The sequence below is a fragment of the Pangasianodon hypophthalmus genome, chromosome 16 (assembly GCF_027358585.1).
Source record: "Pangasianodon hypophthalmus isolate fPanHyp1 chromosome 16, fPanHyp1.pri, whole genome shotgun sequence".
NCBI lineage: Eukaryota > Metazoa > Chordata > Actinopteri > Siluriformes > Pangasiidae > Pangasianodon > Pangasianodon hypophthalmus.
Window position 1 is genome coordinate 15,006,347 of NC_069725.1, and position 18,728 is coordinate 15,025,074.

General features: G+C 39.0%; 1 protein-coding gene across 2 annotated transcripts in view; it reads left to right on the forward strand.

Annotated features, from left to right (window-relative positions):
* Positions 1–18,728, forward strand: part of lama5 (laminin, alpha 5) — a 74,854-nt gene that overhangs the window by 37,148 nt on the left and 18,978 nt on the right. Inside the window, exons 11-44 of one of the 2 annotated variants that reach the window (XM_034311945.2) lie at positions 432–494; positions 627–767; positions 3,957–4,094; positions 4,266–4,400; positions 4,520–4,654; positions 4,974–5,111; positions 5,221–5,273; positions 5,462–5,561; positions 5,664–5,716; positions 5,841–5,946; positions 6,289–6,388; positions 6,486–6,642; positions 8,261–8,390; positions 8,572–8,714; positions 9,566–9,669; positions 10,074–10,227; positions 10,459–10,622; positions 10,868–10,976; positions 11,221–11,318; positions 11,538–11,709; positions 11,858–11,984; positions 12,141–12,280; positions 12,416–12,531; positions 12,697–12,908; positions 13,247–13,448; positions 13,951–14,095; positions 14,540–14,680; positions 15,155–15,316; positions 15,834–15,941; positions 16,064–16,147; positions 16,649–16,879; positions 17,298–17,411; positions 17,987–18,117; positions 18,557–18,637. In XM_034311945.2, the coding sequence (XP_034167836.2) occupies positions 432–494; positions 627–767; positions 3,957–4,094; positions 4,266–4,400; positions 4,520–4,654; positions 4,974–5,111; positions 5,221–5,273; positions 5,462–5,561; positions 5,664–5,716; positions 5,841–5,946; positions 6,289–6,388; positions 6,486–6,642; positions 8,261–8,390; positions 8,572–8,714; positions 9,566–9,669; positions 10,074–10,227; positions 10,459–10,622; positions 10,868–10,976; positions 11,221–11,318; positions 11,538–11,709; positions 11,858–11,984; positions 12,141–12,280; positions 12,416–12,531; positions 12,697–12,908; positions 13,247–13,448; positions 13,951–14,095; positions 14,540–14,680; positions 15,155–15,316; positions 15,834–15,941; positions 16,064–16,147; positions 16,649–16,879; positions 17,298–17,411; positions 17,987–18,117; positions 18,557–18,637 (4,387 nt within the window). Of the gene's footprint in view, positions 1–431; positions 495–626; positions 768–3,956; positions 4,095–4,265; positions 4,401–4,519; positions 4,655–4,973; positions 5,112–5,220; positions 5,274–5,461; positions 5,562–5,663; positions 5,717–5,840; positions 5,947–6,288; positions 6,389–6,485; positions 6,643–7,776; positions 7,916–8,260; positions 8,391–8,571; positions 8,715–9,565; positions 9,670–10,073; positions 10,228–10,458; positions 10,623–10,867; positions 10,977–11,220; positions 11,319–11,537; positions 11,710–11,857; positions 11,985–12,140; positions 12,281–12,415; positions 12,532–12,696; positions 12,909–13,246; positions 13,449–13,950; positions 14,096–14,539; positions 14,681–15,154; positions 15,317–15,833; positions 15,942–16,063; positions 16,148–16,648; positions 16,880–17,297; positions 17,412–17,986; positions 18,118–18,556; positions 18,638–18,728 lie in introns of both variants that reach the window. The other variant, XM_034311944.2, reaches the window with a different exon arrangement.

Here is an 18,728-nt window from a genome sequence, read left to right on the forward strand (position 1 = left end):
CCAAAATAATACCAAACAATAAATTTACATTTTGTTATTTGGTGAATTGAAGAGTTGCGTTCATTTCATGAAAAATAGCTACGCGAGATAAGAATGTAGGTCTGGACCTGACGATGGGTCCTGGAGATTTAAGGGATTTAATCAGTATAAGAGTTCATTTGTTAATTCTTCTTATTCCTGGAAATGTTTCTTATTCCTAGAAACACACTGTGTATACAGTAATAGAGTCATTTATATCAGTAAGTTGAAGAAATTAGTCAGCCTTACAGTCTATGGTGCACTCAAAGCTTCACACCCTGATTTTTGAGGGAAACTGTAAATCACTGAATGTTGCTTTATTTCACTGACTGCAGTGCTGTGTGTATGTCTACACGACTGGATGAATACATGATATTGAATCTAATGTGTTGATATGTTTGTTTTTGCTTTAGTGGTCACTCCCACCTTCCCCACTAATATCAACGGAGAAGCTCGACCTGCAGGAGAGATCATCAGTAAGACTTTTTATCTCCTGTTTTTCCACCCTTTCTTCTCTTGACGTGTAATATGAAATATGATGCTTAAAATTTTCTCTAATCTTGATGTGTGTGTGTGTGTGTGTGTGTGTGTGTGTGTGTGTTTTATAGACTGTGAGTGTAACGCGGCAGGCACAGAGGGGAATTCATGTAGGGCAGACCCAAACACACGGAGCTGCGTGTGTAAACCTGGTTTCACAGGACAGCACTGTGACACCTGTGCTCCTGGGTACTACGGCCTCAACTGCTATCGTAAGAACACACACACACACACACACACACACACACACACACAGTGGCTAATAAAATAATGAGATATTTTTTTTCCTCCTTACATCATTAACCTTATAAAACAGTTATAATAATATTACTTTGTCTAAAACTGGCAAAAATGAAATTACTTAATGAAGGCTTTTTTTAATCAATAATAAAGACACCAAGACAAAAATCACCACTGAAACAAAATTTTAATTTCTGCCTGTTGCTGATATTATGATATGATGCTATTATATTATATCATATTAGTAGAGACAGCATGATACCACTTTTTTCTTTTTCGAACTGATACTGAAACCTTGAGTATAGTATAGTATAGAATAGTACAGTACACTATAGTATAGAATAGTATGGTATAGTATAGAATAGAATAGTATAGTACAGTATACTACAATATAGAATAGTATGGTACAGAATAGAATAGTATAGTACAGTATACTACAGTATAGAATAGTATGGTATAGTATAGAATAGTATGGTATAGTATACTACAGTATAGAATAGTATGGTATAGAATAGAATAGTATAGTACAGTATACTACAGTATAGAATAGTATGGTATAGTATAGAATAGTATAGTACAGTATACTACAGTATAGAATAGTATGGTATAGTATACTACAGTATAGAATAATATGGTATAGAATAGAATAGTATAGTACAGTATACTACAGTATAGAATAGTATGGTACAGTATACTACAGTATAGAATAGTATAGTACAGTATACTACAGTATAGAATAGTATAGTACAGTATACTACAGTATAGAATAGTATGGTATAGTATAGAATAGTATGGTATAGTATACTACAGTATAGAATAGTATGGTATAGTATACTACAGTATAGAATAGTATGGTATAGTATAGAATAGAATAGTATAGTACAGTATACTACAGTATAGAATAGTATGGTACAGTATACTACAGTATAGAATAGTATGGTATAGAATAGTATAGTACAGTATACTACAGTATAGAATAGTATGGTATAGTATACTACAGTATAGAATAGTATGGTATAGTATACTACAGTATAGAATAGTATAGTACAGTATACTACAGTATAGAATAGTATGGTATAGTATAGAATAGTATGGTATAGTATACTACAGTATAGAATAGTATGGTATAATACAGTATACTACAGTATAGAATAGTATGGTATAGAATAGAATAGAATAGTATAGTACAGTATACTACAGTATAGAATAGTATGGTACAGTATACTACAGTATAGAATAGTATAGTACAGTATACTACAGTATAGAATAGTATAGTACAGTATACTACAGTATAGAATAGTATGGTATAGTATAGAATAGTATGGTATAGTATACTACAGTATAGAATAGTATGGTATAGTATACTACAGTATAGAATAGTATGGTATAGTATAGAATAGAATAGTATAGTACAGTATACTACAGTATAGAATAGTATGGTACAGTATACTACAGTATAGAATAGTATGGTATAGAATAGAATAGTATAGTACAGTATACTACAGTATAGAATAGTATGGTATAGTATACTACAGTATAGAATAGTATGGTATAGTATACTACAGTATAGAATAGTATAGTACAGTATACTACAGTATAGAATAGTATGGTATAGAATAGTATGGTATAGTATACTACAGTATAGAATAGTATGGTATAATACAGTATACTACAGTATAGAATAGTATGGTATAGAATAGAATAGAATAGTATAGTACAGTATACTACAGTATAGAATAGTATGGTATAGTATACTACAGTATAGAATAGTATGGTATAGTATAGAATAGTATGGTATAGTATACTACAGTATAGAATAGTATGGTATAGTATACTACAGTATAGAATAGTATGGTATAGTATACTACAGTATAGAATAGTATAGTACAGTATACTACAGTATAGAATAGTATGGTATAGTATAGAATAGTATGGTATAGTATAGAATAGTATGGTATAGTATACTACAGTATAGAATAGTATGGTATAGTATAGAATAGAATAGTATGGTACAGTATACTACAGTATAGAATAGTATGGTATAGTATAGAATAGTATGGTATAGTATACTACAGTATAGAATAGTATAGTACAGTATACTACAGTATAGAATAGTATGGTATAGTATAGAATAGTATGGTATAGTATACTACAGTATAGAATAGTATGGTATAGTATAGAATAGTATGGTATAGTATACTACAGTATAGAATAGTATGGTATAGTATAGAATAGAATAGTATACTACAGTATAGTATAGTATAGCACATAGTCAGCATATAAGATCAGAAACCAAATCATTTGTTCATCTTCATGCTGTGTTTGTGCTGTATAAATCATTCTTTGTGTTGGTACTATTTTTGAGAAATTGAACATAAATGGTTTTTCATATCATCATAATAATAATTGATAATTAACATTATTACCTGGTGTATATATGGCGTGTGTTGTTTGACGCTGAATGAACAGCGCTGCTAGACCTGCACCACCATTACTTACTGCTGGGATCATAAAGCAGCTGGAGATAAGATTTTGGAATTATGTTCTCTCTGTTAGATAAATGCTGTTGCAATCTACTTGAAGATGAACATTTCATAACCTGGGTGCTACTGAGCTGTTCTCCACTGTGCTGAAGTGCCAAGAGCCAAGAGCCAAATCTGTACACATTCAGGGAGAATTTATGGTTGTGGCACTAGGCAATATGTCTAAGTTGTAATGACATCAGTGATGTACTGGCAAACTAGTAGTTTCAGTTTGCAAATTTATGGTACTTATGGTTCAGTGGGAAAAGAGTCTTAATTAAGAAAAGTGTTTTTTTTATTATTATTTTGCATCTGATATATATGTGTGTGTGTGTGTGTGTGTGTGTGTGTCACTTAAAGGAAGTTTGCAGTTTTTCTATTCAGGGTACTGCAGCCAGCATCTGAGCAAACACACACACACACACACACACACACACTTGTACTGGTGGTCTGTTTGTCAAAATGTGTGTTTTTGTGCTAGCTGGCTACATCCTTGCTTGCCTGTTGCATATTTGAGGCATTTGTGGGAAGAAAATACCACCCACAAACAAAGGCAACTGACTATTGTTCTGCTGCAAAAAGTGCACACACACACACACACACACACAGAGTTTATCTGACTCTCTGTCTCTCCTGTAGGCTGTCAGTGCACAGGCCCAGGTTCTCAGGACGGGTCATGTGATGTGGTAACAGGACAGTGTGTGTGTAGAAGCGGCTTTTATGGCTATTCATGTGACCAGTGTGCTCCCGGCTATTTCAACTACCCCCTGTGTCAGCGTGAGTGTGTGCCGAGACTACTCTCTATGCTAAACACTTCTGTCTTTGGTTACACAGTACACACACATACGAATACTTTTTTTGGTTAATATGTGTTCAGATTCATGACTACACATAAAAGTAAATTCTCTCTCTCTGTCTCTCTCTCTCTCTCTCTCTCTCTTTGTGTAGTGTGTGGCTGTAGCGCTGTAGGCTCTCTAACTGGGGGTTGTGATTCATCCGGTCGTTGTGCGTGTCGGCCGGAGTTTACAGGCCCTCGCTGTGATCAGTGCCGCTCTGGCTTCCACTCTTATCCCAACTGTGAGGGTAAGAAAACACACACACACACATGCACATACACACACTGCTGTTGTCCTCTACAAACCCACACTCTTCTTATATACTTCACTGTAGCTGTGTCCATCTTCTGTGAATCTATTTCCCAGTGTGCACCTGCGACCCAAGGACATCCCTAGACTCCAACTGCAATGCGGCAGGGCAGTGCCACTGTAAACCCAACTACAGCGGCCCCAGGTGTGAGTCGTGCGCTCCGGGCTACTACAGCTACCCTACCTGCTCACGTAAGTCCCCCACTCTCTGTAGAATGTCTTAATCACACAGCCTGCACTCAGAGTTTATACAAGAGACTGGTTAAGTGTGGACTTATTTCAACTATTTTTGTGATTATCACATATTTTCTCAGTAGTTCTGTGACTGTGGTATAATTCGATGAAGAGATATATTTATATGAAGGGATATTATTAAGGGGTGGGGGTATCTAATCAGTTGTCATTCCCTTTAAAAACTGAACACTGCATCCCAGTGGGTTTCCTAATTATATACGATTTGATTTCGCAAGTAAACTTTATACTAATCTCGATCTCTGTGTCTCTCTGTCAGCCTGCCAGTGCTCAGTGGAGGGCTCTCGGTTCAGTGTGTGTGATTCAGTCTCAGGCCAGTGTGTGTGTCTACCCAATGTGGTGGGTCAGAGGTGTGACTCATGCAGCTCTGGATCCTACAACTTTCCCCTGTGCCAAGGTGATTTTGCTTACAGACTACAGCCAGGGCTGAGCTCACACACAGTCTTTCAAAATCTTATTCCATTTTCCTTTTCCATTTCTCTCTCCCTTGTTTTCTTGGCATTCAGCTGGTACGTGTAATCCTGCTGGCTCTGTGGAGAATGAGATTTTGCCCATGGTGGTAAGTACTGAAATTGGTTTGTTTAAAGGACTAACTGAGTTTGACAAAGTTTAAGTCATTTATTTACTAAAGTTGTTAGAAAAACATGTAGCCTGCTTTATAAAGAAACCCCACCATGAACCTAGTGGCTGACTGTGATCACTGCTATCACTATCACTATCACTATCACTAACACGTATTCCTCACAGGGCTCCTGTGAGTGCAAGCCCAACGTGGAGGGCGTGGCCTGTGACAGATGCAAACCCCTTTACTGGAGCCTGTCACCTGATACTGTGTTTGGGTGTTCAAGTAAGAAACATTATCAAAATTATCCTTAAGCAATATAACAGTTATTGGAATGATTGTTTGACTGTAATGCGTTGTATTGAAATATGGTGCTGTGTTGTGCAGGCTGTGAGTGTAACACTGCAGGGACAGTGAGTGAAGTGGCAGAGTGTGGGCAGGTGAGTTCACTGTCTTTTAAAAACAATAAGTATTATTAGCAGCATGGTTGAGTAAGCGAGGTAGGTCTAAAGGTGGCCATTTGCAAGCTTTATGTTGTGTGTGTGTGTGTGTGTGTGTTATCAGAGTAATGGACAGTGCTATTGCAAGCCTAACGTGTGCAGTGGAACGTGTTCGGTGTGTAAGGACGGCTACTTCCATCTGGACAGTAGCAGCTACTTTGGGTGCCAGGGTAAGATTATTTTTAAATCATAAATGCTAGAGCTTTGGCTTTTGACAAAATGATATTGTCATCATTATAAATTATGGTATAATACACATTTTTTGAGAGATCACTGATATCATTAGCACTTTTATAACCCTGTCATTAGAATCATTTTGTACCTGATGGTTAATTTCCCAGGTTTTTAAATGCACAACCTTAATATTGTGATTATTAGCACATATAATAAAAATCTTCAAGGGTTTTGATATGATATTTTGCTATATAACCTGTCCCTCTGTCTGTTTGTGTGTGTGTGTGTGTGTGTGTGTGTGTGTGTGTGTGTGTGTGTGCGCGCGCATGTGTATCCAGGTTGCCAGTGTGATATTGGAGGTTCTATTAGTCTGTCATGTGAGGAGAGGAAAGGCAGGTGTAGGTGCAGACCCAATGTGGAGGGACCCAGATGCAACCAGTAAGTCCAAATCCATAATCCGTGACATACATTAGCTTTCTAAAAGCATCTCCTGTCTTTCACTATGAAGCTACATACTGCTGGGTTTGTTTCCTAGTCCACGTCCAGATCACTATTTCCCTGACCTGCACCACCTGAAGTTTGAGGTGGAAGAAGGCACGACGTTGGATGGGCGGCCGGTGCGTTTCGGCTACAATCCACTGGAATTTGAGGGCTTTAGCTGGAGGGGCTACGCTCAGATGTCCCCCATTCAGGTGAGAGATTCAGAATGGAATGGTTTTTATGTTTTTGTATTTTATATTTTTCCCTAAACTCACTTTATTAAAAAAAAGTCATTAAAAAAACAGTTGTAATTAATTTTTACAGTGAGTGGTACATTTTGGAACTTTAACAATGAATAAAATTAATGTCATTTTTCTCATACCTTTATCTCTGCTGTGTACAACTTGTTTTTTTCCTGTTTTCATAAGGAAAAGAGCAAAGTGTTGTTGCTCTTGAAATTTGATGATATTTGGGAGGATTTTTGAAGCTCTTCTGGGACCTTTTATGAATCATAGGGCTAATGTAGTTAATAGAATAACAAAAAAAATGAAATCAAGAGAAATCAAATGCATAAAAACACAGCAGGTATATTGGAAAATTGCAAGTTCAAATCCCAACAATGCCAAGGGAGGAGCATTGGCTGTGCTCTCTGGGAGGATGGGATGACATAACTCTCTCCAGTGTCAATTACAGTGACACTAGCTAATCTGGGCATCTGTGAGCTCATGTATGTGTAAGAGGGCAGTGTAATCCAGTGTTGCGCTGCCCTGTGACACAGCATGAGCAGCAGGTTGAAGAGATGCATTTGGCTGGCTTCACATGTCTTAGAGGAAGCACGTGGTAGCCCAGTTGTTAGCTGTTTGTATGACAGGGGAGAGCTGGCAGCTGGGTGGAAATTGGCAGATGAGCAAATTGGGGTGAAAATGGGGGGAAAAAACAGCAAGTATTCAAGTGATAAGGATGAGTGAAAAATGACTTTAAACATAGGTGAATATGTTTGCAAATATACTGATGTACTGATTATTCATAGATTATTCATGTAATATATTTATTTTACTAGGAGTATTGTGCAGAAATATTGTACCCCTCCATGTTCATTATGTCCCATGCATGTTTAATGCTCTGCAGTTCACTTCCTGAGAATTGAAGTTGGTATCTTTGATAAAATATTGCTTGGCTTTGCTTGTGGCTTGGTGTAAGAGCTGTGTATAACAGTTTGTTTAGTGAGTGCTGCTATTGGCTTTATGCTGTAGTGCCGGTGGTGGTTTTAAGAAAAGGCTTTGCTTTTGTCTCTCTTTCCTTCCTTCCCCCTTGCTCTCTATTTCGCACGCTCTCTCGCTCTGTAGCCGCGGGTGCTGGTTGAGGTGGTGGTCGGCTCTCCAGATCTCTTCCATGTGGTGTTGCACTATGTTAACCGTGGAGGCAGAGACATCTGGGGCCGTGTCTCTGTGATGGAAGACAGCAGGAATTTCCCATGCAGCAACTGTGAGTCCAACTTCTTTCTTCCTCTTCTTTATCCTTTACGTCCACCTCCCTGTCTCTCTCTGCACTTGCTTCCTGTCCCCGATCCTCAGAAGCACTTGCTCTCAAACGCATCAGCAGGTGTTCCAAAAGCTGGCCTTGCTTTTGATTGGCTTGGTTGCTGTGGCCCCTCCCCTCCAAACCTGCACCAAGGATTCACTACAAACACACAGACCCAGACAGCTAGACTAGATCCACCTACCCAACTCTAGGTCTTTAACATAGACCTTTGCTGTATACCTCCCCTTCCCATTTCACTCTTTCCCTTCCACCTCCCTCCTGCTCTTTCCTCACTTTTGTCTATCTCAGAGCGCAGTTAAATTGACGGTGCACGTGAATGGGGTGGACTTGTACCTCACGCGTTTGATCCTCAGATATGTAAGCACTGAGGCTGCCGTTTCCTACGGCAAAATCACAGCCTATCCCAACAGCAGAAGAGGTATGTCTGACGAGTGCAGTAGCCAATCACAGCCCTGAAACCGTTATATTTAAAGCACATATACTTTTGAGATCAAACTGTTATGCTAAATAATAATGGAAAAATAAGTCAATAATGCACATGTAAGCGAATGTAATATGATTTTTAATATTGTTTTCTCCATTCTTCTCTCTTTGCCCAGGTTCTGAACAGTCCAAACAGATCATTTTTGCTCCCAGTTCAGAGCCCACATTTGTAAATGTGCCTCAGAACAGTTTTGTAGAGCCGTTTGTACTGAACCCTGGCACTTGGACCATCATCATCGAAGCTGAAGGCATTCTACTGGTGTGCTTCATTTTACTGATCTGTTCTGTACTCAGTAAAGCATGTCGTGTTCACTCGTAGGGCCTTCATCATGTTGGAATTACATAATGACACAATTCTACTCGGTGCTGTTCATCTCCTAGGACTCTGAAATTAGTCATGTCTATGGAAGCATACACAAAACCATAAAGTTTTCAGTGGTTTATAGATAAAAAAGCTGACCTACATTATACTAAAAATGATAGGGAACGATAGATAGACACATATAGATATTAATACTGACATTACACTGACAGTACTCCCCTCTCTATCTTTCACATACTAACATTACACCTATTACATGCGATCAAGTCACAAAATTCAGAGTGGCAGTTATGAGTCCAGTAAAGATGATTTTTAAAAAATCAGAAGCTCATAATTACTGTAATTCCATCTTGAGGTGAATGCAGTATGGGTGCCAAGTTGTTTATATAACTGTAATTTATTTTAAATACTCAGAGTTTATTTTGTATACTCAATGTTTATGGAAATAGATAAACTCATTTACATGCTTAAGGTCTGGTGTGCATGCAAATAAGAAAAGGAAGAAAATCACCTTTAGGTTTCATATTTATGGAGGTTTTCAGTTGATCTTCTACTCTCAAGTCACAATAACCTGAACATAACATTTGTAATATACTGTAAATATGATTTGTAAAGAGGAGTCAATGCATAAAGTTTCGTTTTTTTGTGTATTCCAAAATTGCACATCACATCACTTCTTGATTACCTTTTCTGAAATCATCAGGTTTGGTTATGGGAAAAAATGGCAGAATATGAGTGAAGATTTTCTCATGCTATCTTTCTCTTATTATATCTGTGTGGTTGTGCAGGACTATCTAGTGCTGTTGCCCAGTGCGTACTATGAAGCTCCCATTCTGCAGCTGAAAGTGACTGAACCCTGTGTATACAGCCCAACACATGAGCCCAATCAGAAGTCAGTAGCAAACACACGCAAGACAGAACACTCAATACATTTTGGACAAACTAATTTATTTTTCATTTCACTGCAATCCATATGCCTGCTCTAAATACTCTATCTCTTAAGAATGGTACAGTATGAAAAAATGAATTCTATTACAGCTGTTTTTTGGTATACAGTTGTATATAATCTATTTCAGTACCAGTGCATGCATTAAATCATTTAGTTTTAGTTTAGTGGTAGCTCACTGGTTAAGACATTGGACTACTGATCAGAAGGTCATGAGTTCCACAGCACTGCCAAGCTGCCACTGCTGGGCCCTTGAGCAAGGCCCTTAACCCTCAACTGCTCAGACTTTGCAAGTACCTATTAAATTAGAGTGTAAAGTAATGGCAGTTTTTGTGTGTTGCCTTTTGTAGTTGTTTGCTTTATAAGTACCTCTCTCTGGAGGAGTTCCCATCTCTCTCTGGGAAGGATGCCAGCTGCAGAGCAGATAATCATCTGCGCAGACCGTGCTCTGTAGAGAGGATTACACCTCGGCATCCCAGCATGGCCATCTGCAGTGGCAATGACGTGAGTGACAGACCCAAACCATTTGAAACTCCTCTGTTATGTAATATTACTTGGATAGAGTTTATGCAGTGAACTCGTACATCTCAGTTTACAAGACAACTATATATATATATATATATATATATATGTATATATATATATATATATATATATATATATATATATATATATATATATACATATATATATATATGTATATGTGTGTGTGTGTGTGTGTGTGTGTTTGAGCAGATCAGTGTGCAGCTGCGTGGTCGAGTACCTTTACCCGGTGAATACATTCTGGTAGTAGAGTACTCCAGTGAAGACAAAACTCCACAGACTCTTACTGTGTCTGTTAACACACCCGGAGGACGCAACCACCAGGAGCACATCACACTGCTCCACTGCAAGTACAGGTGCGTTTATGTGACACTGAAGTTGTATGTGTGCACAAAGACTGGGTGATGAGTGAGAATAAACATATTTTTTTTATTATTCAGAATTTTGTTTTTGTTCAGGAAATGTGTAATGTCCATATTCTTTCATGTGCATGCAAAATTTCTGTTTATTATTTCTTCTTTGTGCATGCACGTTTTGTTCCACATTTGCATTCAATAATTGCCTGTTTTTGGTGTGTGTGTGTGTGTGTGTGTGTGTTTAGTTTCTTGTGTCGTGCAGTGTCTATAGATGAAATGCAGCGCATAGCTGTCTTTACTCTTTCCACTGAAGTTGATGTGCAGCTCATTGCAGACCGAAGCAACTACTTCCTGGTGAGAAAAGATTTGTCCTGTTGCTTTCTTCTAATCTTGCGCTCTATTGCAATTAAAAAACCCTCTAATCTGTCTCTCTGTGTCTAATGTTTTATAATCAGAAATGTCAGTTAGGACCTTATAATTCTAACGTCACTATCTGTCTGATATCTGAGTCTTTCTCAGAATTAGTCTGATATGTGTGTCTGAGCTCTGTCTGTGTTCTAAAAAGGAGTGTTGCATGTCTATCTGATCTTTCCTCCAGCACAAAGTGTACCTGATCCCTCATGCTCGGTTCACAATGGAGTACCTGAGACCTGGAGTGCACTGCATCAGCACCCATGGACACTTTGCTCCTGACAGGTACTGCTGCATGCTAAATCATTGTGGCTGGTCAAAAGCTAGAATGTGATGTATCCTCTGTCATGAAATCACTAGAGGATAAGATGGATAATATATTAGGATACACTAAGATGAGGCAGGGCAATGTATTGCAGTATGTGTGCAACATGATGCTTCTGTGCTTGCATGAAGATTAAAAATACTGATTGATGACTGATGGATTCTTGCCTCTTCTTCCAGTGCTTCCTGTGTCCCGTCTCGCTTCCAGACCCCATCTCAGTCTGTGGTTCTTAAGGAGGGTCAGGCTTCCTTACCTGACAATGCGCGTGTTGACCCTGCTCACTTGACTGTCCGTGACACGCCCCCAACCGCCATTGACAACGGCGACCATATCCGCCTGGACTCTACTCAGGTTCACAAAACATTAGTATCTCTTTTGTTTGGGTTTACAACTACATGCCTTTATACACATTGTGTTTTAGTGGTATATTTAGGGGTCAGTCACTATGATGGCTACAGTATATTACTTATCAGTTTTGTCTTCTTTCTTCTTTTCTAAGAATGCAGTAGTGTATTCTACACAAGTGCATGCCTTGGGACGCTACGTGTTCATCCTACACTACCACCAGCCATTGCACCCAACCTTCACTGTACAGATTTATGTAAACGGTGGACGAATTTGGCAGGGTGAGGATCATTCGGCGATGATGCATACTATTAGCTATGTGTACAAATAAATGAAGCACAGAGTCCCTTGGTGTTGCTGTTATATACAGTATTTAATTATTTGTTGAAAATGTTGAGCTATTGAATTTTTAAACTGTAGACCCTCTCCTATCCCAGGCCATGCCAATGCCACCTTCTGTCCCCATGGCTACGGTTGCCGTAGCATTCTGATTTCGGAGAACCAGATCATTCTAGACGTGACTGACCATGAGGTCATTGTGACTGTGCGAGTTCCAGATGGCAAAACGCTCTGGCTGGTGAGTGATAAGCGTTGAAAAAGTAATGTATAGAAAGCTTCTGTACTATTATAACAATCTGATTGATTTTTGTGTGTATGTGTGTGTGTGTGTGTGTGTGTGTGTGTGTGTGTGTGTGTGTGTGTTGTTGTATAGGATTATATTCTAGTGGTTCCAGAGAGCAGCTACAGCTCCAATTATCTGTCTGAAGAGCCACTGGATAAATCCTATGACTTCATCAGCAACTGCGGACAAAACAGCTTCCACATCAAGTACTCAAGCATAAATAAAAGACTATTTAAATACTAAAGACTAGTTAAATAAAACAGAGTAAATGGATGGAAATAAATACAATATTATCTTATCATAGAGATGTTGATTGGATGGATTGAAGCTTTTGGAGTCAATAAATTAAATGATTTAACTGTTTCCTCTAGCCCTCAGACAGCATCTCAGTTCTGCCGGGCTTCAGCCGCATCTCTTTCGGCTTTCTTCAATAATGGTGCCGTACCATGTGGCTGCCATGAGGCCGGGTCCAAGAGCGATACATGTCAACCACTCGGTGGTCAGTGCCCCTGCAGGCCCAACGTGATTGGCCGAGACTGCTCGCAGTGTGCCACCGGATACTACGGCTTCCCCAACTGCAGGCGTGAGTACCAGCACTAGAACAGAGTGATACAGGGGAAACTGCATAAGCAAAGTTCATATTTTTTTTAATGGGGAAACCTCATGTCATTTTGGTATTTGGTTCTGTTCAGGTCATAATTATCCATTTTAAATTTTTCCTAGAAATGAAACAATCTGTGATTTTATTGTTTCCTGTTACAAATTGTGTTTTTTTTTTTTGCAATTAAATACATTTAATTGCTATATAATCAACAGAGATGGTCAAACATGAATAACTGGATGGTTATAGCCATCCATCATGTTGGTTTGTTTAATGTGTGTATTCTTTGCTGACCTGCGTCTGTGTCCACATGTTTGTAGCATGTAACTGTGGCACACGCTTGTGTGAGCCAGTGACAGGCGAGTGTATCTGTCCTCCACGTACACTGCTGCCGGAGTGTGTGCAGTGTGAGCCGCAGACATTTGGCTGCCATCCCCTGGTGGGCTGTGAGATGTGTAACTGTTCCCGGCCCGGTGTCACGGCTCAGGATATCAGCTGCGACACAAACAGCGGCCAGTGCAGGTAAACCACAACCTCTGGTCTGCTCCACAACCACACGGTTAACACAATTAGCTAAAAAATAACTGTAATGACAGAAATGCCCTTATTCACATTATCTAAAACCTTTGACTTTTCCTTACAGACAGTTGATATTCTTGGTTGTAGTTTTATGTCATATTGTTAATTCTAAAGCCTGTTTTTTTAACTAAGACTTACAAATAGTTTGTGTCTCCCTGTTTGACCTGAGCACACAAAATTCCACAGTACTGCACCACATTCCACAGTGATATTCTCCCTCCTCCCAAAAATAACCTGCTGAGTTGTCCAGACAAGGCAGTATAACCTGAACCATCACAGCAGGCACTGATGCCTGAGCTTTAATAATAACAGTAAATATTGAGATTGCTATCTGTAATTTTGATTCCAGTAAAAAAATAGGATTTTTGTCAGCATTGATATCATGAATCTCACGGCAGTCATGCTGTAGTTTAATGCGCATTTACATATGATGTGAAAATTGCAGGTGCAAGACAAACATTGTCGGTCGGCAGTGTGACCGGTGTGCTCCTGGTTTCTATGGATATCCCAACTGCAGGCCATGTGACTGCAATGAGGCTGGAACTGAGAAGAATGTGTGTGACTCTACCACAGGACAGTGTCTATGCAAGGTACAGCTCTCTCTCTCTTTCTCTGTCTTCTCTCTCTCTCTCTCTCTGTCTGTCTTTCTTTATTCCATTTTCTCTGCTATAGCACCTCTATATGTAGATCCTCGGTCTGTTGTACATTAATCATTTTGGCAAAACCGCACAATAATTATTTTGTTAGCATTGTGTTGCCTTGTGTTTACCATGTAACACAAATATTGCATACCATACTGCACTTTGCATTGTAGTTACAGCAGTTACAGCAATAGTAGTGTAACTGTAATAGTAGCAGTTTATTCATATTTATTTTATTCATATGGCTCTGCACTGTATTTTATGATCTCTTTGATTAAAGCTAAATTGATTAAAGATTTGGTTAAAGCTATTGAAAAAGAGCTGAAGATCCCTAAAGGAAGACCATGAAAATTGTACTCTCGGCTTTTCTTCATGTTATGTCCTCCTTGTCAGGAAAATGTTATGGGCTCGCGGTGTGACCAGTGCGCACTGGGCACATTCCATCTCGACCCCACCAACCCTAAAGGCTGCACCAAGTGCTTCTGCTTCGGCGCCACTGACCGCTGCCGCAGCTCAGACAAGCGTAGGGAAGAGGTACAGACAAACACACACACACACACACACACACACACACACACACACATATATATATATATATACCTAATCATACTAATCTGTGATTTATCAGTCTATTAGAAGGTGGTAAGAAAAAGAATATTTTATAATAATAATAATAATAATAATAATAAACCATTAGTTATTTAGAATGGTGTGCAGCAATAGATGATAAAATGTAAGAAGAATTTAACTTATCAGTGCTTTACATAATATACATGATACATAAGAAAAACACAATAAAACTAAATAATTCTTCTGACCATTTAAAGAAGAAGCAAAAATGAGTATATAACATTAATAAATAAATATTTATTGCATAGAAAAACATATTATTCTTTCTATTTATTTTCGGGAGATAATTCATTATTATTATTATTATTATTATTATTATTGTTATTATTGTGGTTGTTGTTGTTGCTGTTGTCGTACAGTAATGGCTGTTCTCTGTAGATTATGGTCATGCAGGGCTGGCTGTTGCTGAGAGGAGACAGGCAGGAGGTGCCTGTGTCTGTGTTCGTGGATCAGGATCTGGTGGAGGCTGATCTCAGTGATGTCCCTGATGTCTATCAGGATTTTCACTGGCACGCACCACACACCTATCTGGGTGACAAGGTTAGCATTCATACCCCCTATCTCTTTAGGAACAGAGAGTGCTCCTGTGTTTTAAACTTACAGCAGCAATGCTTGTAGATCATTGTGCTTTTTAGATCACATACTGTGGGATTTATCACTAGAGAAATTACTGTCTGATCTGTTTAGCATGCCATAAAGGCTAACGGCGAAGCCTTAGCTCTTATTTGTTGTCTACAAAAATGTGTATGTTCTGTTTTGATTGAGTGTCTGTAAAGTCTCGGGAAGCCAGAACAAACATTTCTAAAAATATATTATCATGAATTAACAATGATGGATAATTATAATCCCACTGACTCAGTTGCTTTCATTTGCAGCTGCAGTTTATCCTGATATGATACACAATAACCGTTAGTGAATTATGATTAATATGACTAATGTACTGACTAAATAGAAGGTTTAAAGACTGTTGGTTATACACACTGTAATCTCACATATTTACAGATATTACAGACTTTTCTTGTTTTAATCTGCTCTCTACTGCGTTCTCTCTGTCTAGGTGTCATCGTATGGAGGTTATCTGCGCTATCAGTTACACACACAGATAATGAGAGGAGATGCTCTGGTTTTGCCTTCTGAAGCCTCTCGACCTGACGTTATACTCAAGGTTCCTGCTCCTAAACAAAGCTGCAATAACCAAACACATTTAAACTGTCTAGAAATCAGAATGCAGACAGAACTTTGGTTTAAAATAAACTTAGTGCCATATTATTAACTTCATGTGTGCAGGGAAACCAGATGACCCTGGTCTACATGGAGAGAGAGTATTCTTCTCCTGAGGAGCCTCATGAAGGAGCTGTCCATCTAGTGGAGGTAGGAGGAAGAGTTTACAAACCACCAGCAACAGCAACAAAAATTATTCACACACACACACACACACCCGCACACACCCACTTACACACACAACCACACTCACCCCCACACACACGTAGTCATTTTCCCTTTCTCTTTGACTCGTAAGACAATAAAACAATGAAGATAATGCCCAAATAAAAGAAAGCAATTAAATATGGCAAACAAACAAACAAATAAATAAGTAACAGGCAATAAATCGATAATGTTTGTATTTGGCACTCTTTTAATTTTGTCATTTTGTTGCTCCGCTTTTCATTATTCATCATACCAGTGTCAGAATTTTAAATCTTTCTTTGTGATCAGTTTTTAATAGATATTTTCCAGATTTTGGTGGTTATGAAAATCCATTAAGATAAAAAAAAATCGTTAATACAATATAAATCAAGAAATATTGCAAAATGTCTACCCTCTTCCTAAAATCAGAAGATAAGTCAGTGGACATTCTCATTCTCTCTGTAGGGAAGTTTCCGTCACGCTCAGACGGGGAACTCAGTGTCTCGGGAGGAGCTGATGATGGTGCTGGTGGCTTTGGAGTCTCTGCAGATCCGAGCGCTCCACTCGCAGTCGGCTCAGTCCGTCTCTCTGCGTGCTGCCACACTGGAGGGTGCTGAGCATCTGCTCACCGGACGCCATGCCAACAACGTGGAGCTGTGCATGTGTCCGGCGAACTACCAGGGAGACTCGTGTCAGGTGGGTGTCTGACTGTTCACACCGTACAATCAGTAAGGAGGGCGTTGTCCATTAGCCTCACTTTGATTTTCATATTTGTTATGTGACCTATAAATGAAATCAGTAATGTCTGTTAGAGCATATACTTATGCTTAACTAGTAAATTATGATCCCACTATAGCACACACAGTTATATATGAGATATAATTTCTCTCACATCTGGATTCATAAACCTTTCTGTCTTGTAAGCCGTACTGATGATATCATTTTACGTTACTGCCCATGAGTACTAAACAAAGGCTTAACACCCAAATATGTGACTTTGTGCTGGCCTGTATGCATGACTATAGGCAGTAGTAGAAGTTTTTACAAGTTTATTTTTCTTGTCTTTCTCTCTGTCTTTCTCTCTTTGTCTCTGTCTCTGTCTGTCTCGCATCAGCGATGTGCTCCAGGCTACTACAGAGACACCAAGGGGCTGTTCCTGGGCAAGTGTGTTCCTTGCAGCTGTAATGGCCACTCTGATCAGTGCCTGGATGGATCTGGTATATGTGTGGTGAGTTCATTTCACAAAAACAGCATTTTATTACAATAGGGCAATTATGATAAGTTCATTACTGTATTGCGTCAACTCTGAAACTATAATAAGTCCCGAGTCCTCTACGTATCTCTTTTTATTAAAGCAGACACAAGAAAAAAGCAAATGCAGTTTTATGGAATGATTTTGCTGACATACAATTACATAATTGTTCTTTAAATGAAGGTGCAGTTTTTCACTGAAAATAAAACAATGATCATGATGCAGAGAAGACTGCAGAAATCACATGTATTATCGTTTGTATGAAATACAGTGTATACAGCAGCAGGTCTATATAAAAACAAATCTGTTGGTGTGCAAGCTGGATATTGACATATGTTTTCATTTCACACAGGGATTTCTCCAGCAGTTCAGATATTATGTAAATTTTGAGATGTAACTTTTTCTATTCATGAAAATTTAATAGTATTTAATGAAGAGGCATTAGTTTGCATTACCTTTTGATAAATATAAGAATAAAGTCAGTTTCCACATAAATAAGTAGAATTTGTTGGTACTGTTTGAAATCTGTATTGTGAACCTCTCCCTTGCAGAGCTGCCGTCACAACACGGCTGGAGACCACTGTGAGAAGTGTCTTGGTGGTTTTCATAGCAACACCACATTGGATGGCCATGCTGTATCCTGCAGCAGCTGCCCATGTCCACTGCAGGTTGCATCCAACAAGTCAGTGCCCTCACTGTCTTCTCCCTCACTTTTACTTATATTTTCTTTTAATATCACTTTATTTCTGGGGGTCATGTGGTTTAGTGGTTAGCACGTTTGCCTTGCAGCTCTAGGACTGGGGGGGGTTTGATTCTCACTCTGTGTCCCTAGTCCAAAGACATGCGATCTCTAAATTGTCTGTACTGTGTGAATGGGTGTGTGAGCGTGTGCATGATTGTACCCTGTGATGGGGTGTCCCCCACCTTGTGCCCCGAGTCCCCTGGGATAGACTCCAGGCTTCCTATGACTTTGTGTAGGATAAACAGTACAGAAAATGGATGGATGGATGGATGGATGACTTTATTTCTTGATTTTCCTCATGCTCACTCAGAGTCTTGTTCTGTTTTGTATAATACACTGTACACAGTCGCTCTCAGACTTTGGTCTTTTCTCTTTTCAGTTTTGCCACCGGTTGTGTAGAGAAGCCCAATCACATGCAGTGTCTGTGCATGCCTGGCTACGCTGGGCCCAAGTGTGAGAGGTGGGATCTTAATTTACTGCAGTAAAATATCACATTGAAAAACTTCCACCAGAATCACTCTGAGCATTGTTTAGAGCATTGTTTGTCATTT